At 44.7% G+C, this 13,629-nt stretch overlaps 1 protein-coding gene across 1 annotated transcript; it reads left to right on the plus strand.

The window, feature by feature from the left end:
* The first annotated feature begins 467 nt into the window (after positions 1-467).
* Positions 468-896, plus strand: LOC138452849 (uncharacterized). The gene has a single exon (XM_069605197.1). It carries the CDS (start codon positions 468-470, stop codon positions 894-896), a length of 429 nt encoding a protein of 142 aa, XP_069461298.1.
* Positions 897-13,629: the final 12,733 nt, after the last annotated feature.

The raw sequence follows: 13,629 nt of genomic DNA on the forward strand, positions 1-13,629 counted from the left end.
ACATAAAGTAAGGGGCGTTCCCATCGGCACAAAAGAAGCATTAGAAAAGGAACTCTCTCGATTGTGTGAACAGAGTATAATTGAGCCTATAGAAAGCTCAGAATGGCTAGCCCCTATAATGTTAGTGAAGAAACCAGATGGGGCCATACGAATGTGTGTAGATCTCAGAGATCTTAACAAAAATATCTGGACACATAGACATCCCCTTCCAAACATAGGGGAGTTGTTGTCGACCATGAAGCCAGCCAAATATTTCACCATGATAGACCTATCCTCGGCATACCATCAGATAGCACTGGAGGAAGAGTCCAAGTGTTTGACATCGTTTATCACTCCACTAGGTGCCTTCATGTTCAAGAGGATGCCATTTGGCCTTGCTTCGGCTGTGGCAGAGGCTAATGTTGCATTTGTTCAGAGGCCTTAAGGGAGTATATTGCTTCCAAGATGACATTTTAATATCTGCCAAGATGGAAGAAGAACACGATGCTAAACTGACGGGAGTATTACAAGTAATTCAAAAAAGTGGACTCACCTTAAAGTTGGAAAAGTGTAAGATTAAGTGTGACAAAGTATCATATTTGGGCCATTCCATCAATGCTTATGGTATTAGCCCCAGGAGGGAGTTAATAAATTCCATTATGAACATTCCGGAGCCGGACAACAAGGACCAATTGAGACGTTTTTTGGGCCTGACAGAGTACTGCTCTAAATGTATGCGTGATTACATGAACAAAACCAAGTGTATGAGAGAATTAATGAAGAAATGCGCAACATTTTTGTGGTCAGATGAGTGTAAACGGGAATTTGAACAGATAAAAACTGCAATCAATGATGCCCCTACGTTAGGAATGTTTTACTGCAAGGCAAAGACTAGGATATCTGTGATTGCCAGCTAGATTGGTCTAGGGGGAGTATTGGAGCAAGTTTAAGACAAAGGATTAGTAACAATTGTGTTTGCATCAAAAATCCGGAAGGGTGCAGAATTAAACTAGTCCACAATTGAGAGAGAGAGGCTTTGGGAGTAAAATGGATTTTGGAGCACTTCAGGAATTTAGTGTGGGGGCTGCCCATACTACTCAAAACAGATCATAAACCATTAGTACATGTGTTGCAATCCAAGGCTCCATATTTAATATCACCCAGGGTTAGACGTTGGATTCTAGATATAATGCAATACAACATATGCATATGTTATACTCCAGGCAAACTGAATTTGGTTGCTGACTGTTTCTCCAGATTGCCATGGGATTGTGAAAATGCAGACACTGTGTCAGGGATGGGATCTGAGCCTGATGACATTGTAGCTATGACAAATCCGAGCATTACAAAAGAAGAGTGGAAAGATACAGCTGGAGTTGAACCGGAGAAAGTGGGCCTCAGAGAAGCCATAAACAGTGAATGGAAAGACTATGATCAAAGCTTAGGAGCATATGCTCAAATAAAAGATGAGATATCCATGGACTCAACACATATTTATAGAGGAGACCATGTCATCCCTCCCACAAATTTGAGGGGAAAGATAATAACATTGGCCCATTAAGGACGTATGGGAAGAAGCTTAACCAAGCAAAGAGTGAGGAGCACTTACTGGTGGCCAGGAATGTGGAGGTATATGGAAGAAAGTGTCAGGAACTGTATTACATGTGCGGCAAGCGATAAAGTAAAAACTGTGAGGAAAACACCCTTACAACCAGTGGAGATTCCCAGTAAAAGTGTGGTCAAAGCTGGCGATTGATGTCATGGGGCCGTACGAAAACCTAGATACTGTCAAAATCTACATTGTGGTTCTATTGGACTATACCTCAAAGTGGGTCAAGTGGGGAGTTGTGGAAGGGAATGTCACCACTGGGTAAATATTGAGCTTTTTGAATGAGATTTTTAATAGAGAAGGGGATCCCAAAGAAATAGTTTCTGACAATGGGTATCAATTTTCCTCACTTGAATTTCAATTGTTTTTAAAGGATAGGGCAATTGAGCATATAACTACATCACTCCATCATCCCATGGTCAATGGTGTTGTTGAAAGAATGAACAGATTTGTAAAGGGTGTAATTCAACTGGCTGTAGCCAACTTGCTTCCATGGAGGGAAACTCTTAAGGATGCTCTTTGTACTTATAGAACAACTGCACATTCCCCCACAGATGTAGAGACATTTACTATGATGCATGGTAGTCTAGCATCCAATCGTTTGAGACCTGCATGGATGTTCATGAACACAAGTAAAGGACATTTTGACATTTAGCAAATTATAAGAAGGGTGAGAGAGAAACAAGCAAAATAAAGAGTAATATGATTGTAGAAATGAAGTGAAAGGTGCAACTTCGGGGAATTCCCCGACAGGTCCTGGACCAGGAGATAGAACCCACTGAGTATACTCCTCAACCCAGCTCAAAAGAAACCTACTACCGGACGTCCTCACGCGTGTGCATTTCTTACGCCAGAAAGAAAAGATCATGCAGGTGGCCAGAAACTCATCCTCAACACAGTTTCGAGGTGCGTCTGTGCAACTTTTCCAGGATCTTTCTCCGTATACCCTAGCGAACAGGAGGCGCCTTCAGAGGGTGACGGCCTGGCTGAGGGCTAAGTAGATACGGTACCGCTGGGGCTTCCCATGTAAGCTACTCTTTGATCTTCATAACCATCACTACGTAATCTCCTCGGAGGCTGAAGCGAAAAGCTTGATGTTGGAAGCACCCGGCGAAGACCCCTCGGGGTCCCACACCCGGGAGGTGCCTGAACCTGCATTTAGCCCCACCCCAAAGGACAAACGAAGAAAGCCCCGAGGATGGCGTCATGTAGAGACAAGTCTCCACCAGGACGAGAACCCCATTGAAACAGTTGAAAGGCGAGATGAATCTGACCCTCCCCTGGTGGTAGAGGGAGACAGTCCCACAGCTGACTGAACTTAAAAGCCTACCTGAAGAAATGTCACTGAACTGGAAGATGTGGGACTCCCTGCTCGCTTTTATTCAGCAGTGGTGCTCCCCCCCGGAGACGTCACTCGCCGATGGGTTGACCTGGAAACTTGTCGCGTCAGCCTACTATATTTTTCCTTGGGTTCTTATGCTCGACTGCCTGACCATTGGGGTTAGGACCCCATACTGAAATTGTTCAAAGTGGTGAAACCCGGGGCTGGCCTGTTCACAAGCCAAGGATTGCCAACCACGGGATCTGACTAAGGGTATAGAAAGTTCTCTTTACTTGGCAGATTTTGGCATCTGAATGGATGGTGCCCGAGATGTCTACTGGTCGGTTAAAGTTCAATTGGGAATTGAGGCTTGTCGGAGCCTCAATGATGCTTTTTGATCTTTTCTTCTTTTTTTATTTATTGTATGCTTCTTTGGTAAGACCCAAAGTTACTTGGTATGCAAAACAGAGGGGTGTCTGGGAAACTCTCTACCAGCACGAACACAGCCCATTGACTTGTTCTTGGGTGGATGGCCCCTGGGAGAGTCTCAACCAAGTCTTTAGTTCACTGTTCTTTTCACAGAGAAGGTCATTGGGCTGTGTTCGTGCTGGTAGAGAGATTCCCAGACACCCCCTTGTTTTGCATAAATTAACTTTGGGTCTCACCCTAAGTTAAAAGGGCAATTCAGACGTGGACCCCTTGCTCACTGATCTTAGAGAGGCACAGCTTCACCTCACCGATGATGCCCAACAAGGCTGAAACACGTGTATGGGGTTGCTGTTGGTACTCTTGTTCAGAGGAGAATTGCCTAGTCTTTGGACTGCCCCTGGGCAGGACAAAGACTGATATGCAGGGAAATGTCTTCTCTTTTTAGTAGGCGATACACCACGCGCTACCCAGGGATAGACACCCCCGCCAGGGCTAGGGTGTTCTTCCTTAGGGTTAGGTACGCCGAGTTGGGTGGCCCTTTCTTTCTCTGTGTTTGAGTGTGAGCACTCCAATTGATCAATTTGTTAGCATACTTACGATGCACCTAGAATATCTACCTTCCTAGTATAACCGTTGTTGTTGTGTTACCATAAGTTTTCCTTGTTAACGGTTAAAAGGACGATCACGGTTTTACTGTGCACTTTAGCTTTCCAAGCTTTCCCTGTTGTTTTCAAGTTCTCTGTGAAAGGGACAGTGAGCTAAAGACTTGGTAGAGTCTCTCCCAGGGGTTACTCACCCAAGAACAGGTCATTGGGCTGTGTTTGTGCTGGTAGAAAGATTCCAAGAACCCCCCCCCTTGTTTTTCTGTTTCATAAACTATTGACCCTAGATGCAGCATTTCTGTTCCTTCAGGAGACTCATCTATGTCCCGCTGATGAATTCCACCTTAACAATAAATTGTATCCCATGAAATTGTTTGCCTCCAGTGGCCAAAAAAAACGAGGGGTCACCCTCTTGGTTCACAAAGGTATGTCTCTTAAGGTATTGGAAGTGGTTCGGGATGAAGAGGGGAGATTCCTGTTGGTTGTAGCCATGGTAGACATGTGTAAAATCACTTTGGTTTCTATATACGCCCCGAAATCCAAACAGGATATATCCTTCGCAAAATTGTCTAGAGTGCTGTTTGACCACGCAGAGGGGGAGGTTATCCTAGGGGGTGACTTTAATGTGGTCCTAAATCCTTTAGTAGATAAAAACCCTACCAGCAACGGCTAATGATAAAAGCAATTTTGGAGAACTCACCACACGATTTCAGGATCATTCCCTCATTGAGATATGGCGATACATCCACCAAAATGAACGGGATTACACTTATTTCTCCACTGTACACGGAGGGTTCTCTAGACTTCATATGTTTTTTATTTCATATTCACTAATCCCTTTGGTGACCAATGCAGAAATCCTCCCAGAAGCTCTTTCAGACCATGCCCCGGTAAGACTAACCATTGCCTCGCTTCAGGCGACCCTATCCCAGCAACTACCCTGGAGATTGAATGATTTCGTATTAGACAATCCACTAATATGAATCCATGTAAGAGAGGCTATGGAAATGTATGACAACAAAAATGACATAGCGGGTATGAATTGGGGCACATATGGGATGCAGGCAAAGCAGTAATTAAGGGACATCTGATTGAACAGGCAACACAGAGAGGACGAGCTATAAAACTCCTTCAAGCGCAGATAGAAGCCGAAGCCCATAGGCTAGAGGCGATTCATAAGGATAAAAGTTCACAGCGCTCCCTAAGAGACTTACGAATTTCGAAAAGAGCGCTTGAAGCGCACCACATGGGGAGAGCAGCCTACTCAATGATGCTCACCAAGCAATATTTCTACACAAGGGGGAACAAGCTGAACAAACTATTAGTGGCCAAGTTAATAAAAACAGACAAGACAAAATATAATAGATACTTTGCGAGACGAGGGAGGGCGGTTTGTCTCTTCGGAAGATGGCAACCTTAAAACTATCGAGAAATTTTTCAGGCAACATACCTCTGCACATGTGGGAGATCCACAAGCTTCCAAAGATTTTATAGCAAGGTCAAACCTCCCACAAATTTCACAGATCCTACGAGAGTTGTTAGAAGACCCGATAACTGCCCAGGAAGTGGAGTTGGCAATTAAGGCTCTCCCTCTAGGTAAGGCCCCTGGTCCAAACGGATTTACAAATACATTTTACAAGACTTTTTCTGTGGAGCTTAAACCTCACCTCACAAAATGATTCATCTTTCTGTCGGAAACAGGCTTGGTTACACAATCTATGGCGGAATCGGCCACAACCCTAATTCTGAAGCCTGGAAAAGACCCAACAGAGTGCACATCCTACCATCCTATAGCCCTACTCAATACAGATGCAAAATTATTTAGCAGAATCATAGCCCGGCGGCTGGGAGAAGTCCTACCAGCAGTTATAAATAGATACCAGACGGGGTTCATTCAGGGCCGCTCTGCACTCATTAACATTCGTAGGGCAATTGATTTGATTGTTCTTGCCCCTTCCCTCCCAGGCCCTTTTTCCCTGCTGTCCTTGGACGCCCATAGGGCGCTCGATAGCATGTCATGGGACTACATGAGCTTGGTGCTGAGAACCTTTGGATTTGGCCGGAGATTTTCTAAATTAATTCTGTCAAACTTCCAGATTCCCTGCACCAAGGTCCGAGTTAATTCCCATTGCACATCTCCAATTCCTCTGTGTAGAGGAACCACGCAGGGGTGCCCTCTCTCCCCATTGATATTTGCGCTAGCAATGGAACCCATAGCCCAGAGAATTCACCTCCACCCAAAGATCCAGGGGTTCGAGATAGGAAAGCAGTGCCATAAAATTGCATTATACGCAGATGATGTTCTCTGCTTTCTGAAAGAAGCTCAGACCTCAGTTCCTCCCATTATGGACCTACTCGCCCAATTTGCAAAGATTTCGGGCTTTACAATAAACATGGCCAAATAGACAGGCCTGAATCCATCAGAACTCCCTAAAACCCTGAGCACTCCCCAGACAGCCTATTCTCTTAACTGGGAAAGTACAACCATTACTTACCTTGGTGTATACTTGACCCCAACATTTACGGGACTGAGGAAGGCCAATATCCCCAGCTTATTGAAATCGTCTAAGGAAACGTTACAGAAATGGGCCGCAAAAGAAATATCCTGATTAGGGCGCATTTGCGCAGTTAAAATGGTCTTGCTCCCTAGACTCCTGTACACATTCCAGGCACTCCCCATATTGATTCCTGAACGGGACCTCTTTGATCTACAGAAAGAAGTGGGCCGTTTTGTTTGGCAACGGAAAATGCCAAGAATACCGCGTAAGCTCTTAACTCGGAGTAAGCATCTGGGTGGTCTAGGTCTCCCCTCTATTCCCCGATATTATCGAGCAGCTCAAATTGCTGCCATCCTGAGCTGGTCTAATCCAACAGTGGCCCCCAAATGGCAGGACATTGAGCAATACTCTCTTACGATCCCTCTCTCCCATCTGCCCTTCCTTCCACGAGAAGCGCGCACCTATCAAGTTTCCCTTCTCCACTCCACGGTGGTGACACTCCGCTGTTGGGATAGATTCTGTTTGCAAAGAGGGCTTCCACTGGGTCTTGGCCCACTCTCCCCTATCACGCAGAATCCAGCCTTTACCCCTGGACTTCAACCTAACTCATTCCAACTTTGGTCGCAAGGGAACTCCTTGAAACTGCAAGATCTCTATGCAGATAATCAGCCCCTGACCTTTGCCCAATGTAAAGAAAAGTTTACTCTCCCAGAAACAGAAAGGTTTAGATACATACAGATCCGCCACTGGATAACCAATCCTACCATAAGAAAGGCAGCTAATAGGCCCCCTACGGCACTGGAATTGACAGCTTCAGAAAGTCAACAAACACATAGAATAACTACCTGCTACCGTCTCCTGGAGGCAATCCCGGAGGACGAGCAACTTAACTATACCACAGCGTGGGAGAGGCACTTGGGGATCGACGTGTCCCATGAATATTGGCAAAGGATTTGGGCTAGAGCTCATAGATCTTCAAGGTGCACGGCAGTAAGAGAATGTGCGGTAAAACTTTGCTTTCGTTGGTACTTCTCCCCCCAAAGGTTACACGCAATGAACCCAGACTACCCTCACACGTGCTGGCACCGGTGTGGAGGGAGGGGAGATTTGGGCCATTTGTGGTGTCACTGCCCAGTCATTCAATCCTACTGGCTTGAAATCAGGTCGAAGATCAAAGATATATGCAGAGTGCTGCTCCCTATGGACCCTCTTATAATGCTGTTAGTTGACACGCCAGATGATGGATCATATCCACAATCGGGTCCCAGATGGATTTGATCACCCACTTACTCATGGCATCCCAACTCACAAGGGCTCGATTTTGGAAAGAGGTGAAGGGCCCTCATGTAGCCTACTGGTGGGTGAAGGTTTGGGAACTGTTTGGAATGGAAAAACTAACAGCATCAATAAACGGCAAGGCATCCAAATTCTCCAGGACTTGGAGCCCATTCCTGGAGTACTTAGCCGAAAGGGAACACATGTTCTTTCAACTCAAACTGATTAAATATCTTCTTAAACCATGACAGCCCTGGATTATGAACTATACGCTACGCTGGGGTAACCTGGATTCATGTGGAAGGGTCATTCTCCAGAATAATGTTAATGTTGATATTAATGCTGGTGATGTGAAGGCTATATGCATAAATCCCTTTTTTTTCTTTTTTTTTTTCTCTTTTCCCTCTCCTTCTCTCTTCTTCTCCTACTTTCCTCTCGCTAAAGTTTTGATGTTTCAAGCAAGCTTCCTCCCAGCGTTTACTGGAGATTTTACAAAGCATAGATGAATTATACCTATGTTAAAATGAAATTTCGAAGTGTTGATTAAGCTGTTTGATTAATGATTTATCATTGTCTTATGTTCTGCGATGAATTTCATGTTTGATCAATATTTCAATAAAAATAATTTGACAAAAAAAAGAAATGGAGTGAAAGAGAACAAAATCAGAAGTGGAGACTGGGTATGTATCAAGGAGCCCAAGAAAATGTTAAAAAGGGAATCCAGGTTCAGGTCGCCACAAAGAGTACAGAGTTATTCTGGAAAATCAGTTTTATTGGAGGATGGAAAAAAGTGGTCATGTGATGATGTTGTAAGGGTGGAAAGGGATTCCAATATGCCAAGTATCAGTAGGTCAGATACTCAAGTGGTGACAGACCATGCAGATAAGACAACACAGGACAGCGGCTCTAACAGGAGAGACAATGAGGTTGGAAGTAGGAGTGATGTTTCAGGAGGCATATTATCCAAGAGAAACCGCAGGATGATCCAGAATTTCAGCAATGACTATATTTATTATTGAGTTGCGTTTGGATACCCAAGGGGACACAGATGTATCCTTTTATCTCAGTTATATTTTCCTGTTCTTGTATTTTATTTTTTCCTCCTCTTCTAATTGACAAAACCCTTCCTTTGTTTTTTTTACTTCATGTTCATTCTTTGCTTACATCCTTCTTTTATGCTATAAGGGAGGGGGATGCTTGGGTTTCTTACGTGTTATAGTTACATATGTGTTGTATGGTTCTGGAATGTAGCCATTCCATTACCATTTGAATGTGAAGCTACCCCAGTGGCCATACGCTCCGGGGGCTCTCCAAATAAACTTAAGTATTTACCACTAAATGCCTCATAGATACTTTACTACAGAGTGGGCTCTATTTGTGGGTGCTCTTCCTTAAGAGATCACGTGGGGGTCATTACAAGCTGGGCAGTATTCCAGCGGGAAATCTGCCAGAACACCACCCAACGGAATTAAAGTTACTGCCACTTGGTCTGGCAAATTTACCACTGAATTACAAGTGGCAGTGGCGGAGTAAATCACAATTTTCTCAGAGTCCTTTGGACTTTGCAGGCTTTTTCAGATGAATTACCAGGGCGGAATTAACGCTGCGGTAATTCTGCTGGAAACAGGCAGAATGTAAGCGGATTTACCTCCAACTCATGGTTGCAGGACCTTCCACCAAACTTGTAGTTGGGCAGTGCAGGAATTCGGTGGTATGTGATCATTCTGCCACATTTTTCCTGCACCGCCCAAATCATAATGACTAAGGCAGGGGTACCACAAAGGTACCAATAGTTTCCCAGAGAAAGTACCCCCTCAATGTTGGTCAATTGGCTAGGCCAGTGGTCAATTTTTGCCTCATGTAAAATGATCCACTTAATGGAAACAATTTTACATGCCTGTTTCCATTTTAAACCACTCCTTCATTTTACAAAATGGAACTCGTCTTTGTTGACCTCAGAGACTTTAGGAGTCACTTGGTTATCCCTTGTTCCTCTTTCTGTGTGTGAGGAGGGGGACATCTTTGACCAATGGATGCCTGTAACCCAGAACTAAGGGCTTTAGTCAGCCTGAAATGTCATCCAGTGATAAAGTCGCCTGGGAAAAGGTCGCCAGGGGGCGACATTTCTCCAAATTTGCACTGCCATGAAATTCAAGCACTTTCCACAAATATTCTAGGACTGGAGATAGAATAGTAATTATTACCTGTCCTAGATTACGTGGGGGAGGCTTTCTTTTAGGGGTGCAGAGAAAAAAACACCTACCTGGTGACTTTTTCCCTGGGGACATTTTCACATAGAACCCCTGAAACCAGTATTGACTGGCAGGTGCCTGTCCAGGATAGTGTGGATCCTTTCTGTATGAGATTACTTCCTGAGGGGCCGGGTGTGCATGCAGGCATGATCAAATATTGGCTCAACACACTTCTATTTGAAACATGCTTAGTGTATGATTGTGTGCTGTGCTCACTCACTGCTTTCTGAGGATAACAACAGCAGACTCCCTTTCTCACACACGTTGTATACAGCTGAAACTCTGAACATGCACTCCTGGAAGACCTTCTGCTCGGGGAAGGACCGTTGCTTTGCACCAAGTTTAGCAGAAAGCTGACTATGGCACTGCTAGCCTGATATCTGATGAGGACAAATGGATCACAGCTCCTGCACACAAGCCTTGTCTCTGTGAATCCCCTGGGAAAGCCTCCATTGCCAGATCCCAAAGTAGGAGTCTCTTTACTACTGGGAATCTGAAGACTGTCTGCACCATCTGGACATCTACATCCAAGGACATGTGTTTGGTGTATCTGTGCTCCTCTATATCATGCACCTGAAATACTAACCCTGTCCCACATTTGTCATGCTGTGGTTGGCTTGTTTCCGGTGTGACTTTGTGAGCAAATCATCATTATATATTCTTCCCTGTGGGTAGCTCATCCGCACCCCAGCCTCAGAAGCCTAATCCTTTGCATGAGGATGATGGAGGAGCCCTACAGAACCGACTACCATCAACCACAGCCTCTTCACCTTTCAGTTTCTCTGCCCTGGACCCTACGCACGGGAACTACCAAACTGTCATGCACTGGTGTGTAATCACTGGCATCCCAGTTGGTCTCCAAACAACCTACGCAGTGACTGCCTCTGGAAAACACAAAAGCACTATCTATAGACCAGCTCTTTGGACTCTGGGTATTGCTCTCCTGACTGGCGCTGCTGCAGGTCTTTTCCTTCCTGGAACCTTTATCTCTGCTTCCCCTCACCATCCACAATGGTCTTCTATGGAATAAATTCCACTGGAACTATAGCAAATACTCCTTAGGACATTTTCACAAAAGATAACGGTCTCCCATCAAAATCAGAAACAAAATAAATGAAACAGAAAAAGCGTGTACCCCTTAACATAGAATCAGGGGGAAACAAGAAAAGCAACAGAGGAACTATTCTAGGTCATATTCATTAAAGAAACTTTTCATTTAAAGGTCTTTTTTTACAAATAGAAAATTAATATTACAATGAATCCAAAAACAGAGTCAAAACCCAATCAACGGCCCACCACTGATGTAAGAAGAAAGGTTTAAAAATGTTGTTAAAACAATTCAGCAGACACCTGTTGTGTCAATTAATGCAAGTCAAAAACTCAATCATATCAATCACACCATCAAAAACTCATTCTCAATCAATAATAAAATTGCACAAACAAACACATAATTCACAATGTAAGACTTCATGAGCCTATGGGCCTCATTACGAGGTTGGCGGTAGCCATGGCGCTATTAGCACCATGGCTGCCCCCTTACCACATTCCGGGTCCGGGTTGTCGAAATAGGGACTTACCGGGTCATTCCAACCTTGGAGGACCCGGTAAGTCCCCATTCCAAGAACCATTCCCCATTCCCATTCCCGCCCCCATAGGGCTCAATGGGAATGGGGATGGAGCTAAAAACGGGCCCACTAATTGCGGGCCCGTTATTAGCTCCCGGGTCGCTTAGCGGCTCCCGCTAAGGGCGCCTGCTAAAACCAGGTGCCCATATCGGGACCCACTAAGGGACCTCGGAATAGGGCGGTAAGGGTTTACCGGCACCGGTCTCCTTACCGATGCCCGTTAACCCTTACCGCCCCTCGTAATGAGGCCCTATGACTTTTGGTCCAGAAGTCAGGGTTCCCAAACAATTTCATCAGGGTAATAAACGCACTACAAAACAGAAAATTCAACAACAAAAACATCCTTAAGGGCATAGTCCATTTCAAACATTTGCTAAAAAACACTATTTACAAAAGCCATACCTAACAATTGGTGGTATGAGTTTCAAGAAAAAGGCCTTTTGGTGTGGGACCAAGCCCGATTTGCATATGGTCTTTCCCCTTCTGTAATGGCTTGGCAGGCAAAGACCGATGATCTGGAGGGGTGCCCAGAGCTGTGCCCGTGGTAATGATTTATTCAAAACCTTCCAGCCATCACCTTTTCGTTCTGCTAAAGTCACCCCGAGTGCGACGGATATTCCCAGACGTGGGTCCCGATTCTGCAGGGCCTAGAGACCCAAGCTGCTCCTCAGTGATGACGCCCAACAAGGCTGAAATATGTCTGGGGATGCTTGTGGTCTCGTGCAGAAGGGATGTGACTTAGCAGTTTGGGCTGGACTGCCCCTTTTAGGGTAGGACCAAGACTGATTTGCTTATGGTTTGTCCCCTTCTGTAATGGCTTGGTTCTGAAAAACGATGGGACCCAGGACCGACATCTGGGCATACCTGTCCGACCTGGGGTGACTTTAGCAAAACGAAAAGGTGATGGCTAGAAGGTTTTGAATAAATCAAAACCACGGGCACAGTTGTGGGCAACCCAGGCAAACCAGGGATGTGCATGTGGTTATGATTTATTCAAAACCTTCCAGCCATCACCTTTTCGTTTTTCTATGGGAACCACCAAATTATCAATAATCACTCTTTTCAAGCATCGAGGGACACCCTTGCACCAGAGCGTGGTGGTCACCAAAAAGTGTGCAGTCACCGCCACTGAAATTCGCTATACCACCTGCAACCAAACTGCTTTTAGAATCCAGGTTATTGCTTTCCCGAATCTCTGGCTCTGGCACTGGTGAGTCTTTTCTTCACTTCAATCGTCATCTCTGCATCTACTCATCATCACCAAGGTCTTCTATGATTTGAGTTCCACTGGAACTCCAGAAGCTAAACCTTTGAACATTTTTGAAAACGGTAACTATTTTCCACAAAAGCCTGACTAAATCTGCACTAACGGACCTCCCTTAGTCTCTGAAAATGATCCCTAGCCTAGATAGGGAAAGTGTTTCATCTGTCTGTAAAGGGTTGCATTTATGTTATGGCATTTATCACATGTTATCCCTTGCCTTTCCTTATGTGAAAATTATATTTTTATCAAAATAAAGGTGCAGATTCTCAAAAAACTGTACAAATGAAACGACTGCAGGGAATGCGCTTGTTTCATTTGTGCTGCTTTAAGAAATGCTCATTTCACCTTATCTTCAAAGGTGGCATGAACATTTCAAAAGGGGCTACACTTATAAATCATCTAAGAACAGAAGCAATGGCCACTTTTCCAGTGATGCGGTTCAAAACGTTGGCCGCCCTCACATACACCTCCAGCGTGATACATTCACAACCCCCCACAACCCATCTATATGCCTGCTCAGTCACCACATCTAATGGTTCGCCTTGTGGGTGTTGCCATCACATGCCAAACCCAGTTTCAAATGCCCAATAATGCCATCATAAGGCCTGAATAATGGGTAAGCTGTAGCCCCACATAGCCAGTTGCTGTCATCAAATGCGTAGTGCACTCACAAATGCAACCATGCACCTTATCAGTCATCAGATGTAACCCAGACTTTATAATTAAGCTACTTATTGAGTGAGTGCGTTATGTTCATTAATAAAATGGTTAATAA

Source organism: Ambystoma mexicanum, chromosome 4p (assembly GCF_040938575.1).
Source record: "Ambystoma mexicanum isolate Mex_15411 chromosome 4p, UKY_AmexF1_1, whole genome shotgun sequence".
Lineage (NCBI taxonomy): Eukaryota > Metazoa > Chordata > Amphibia > Caudata > Ambystomatidae > Ambystoma > Ambystoma mexicanum.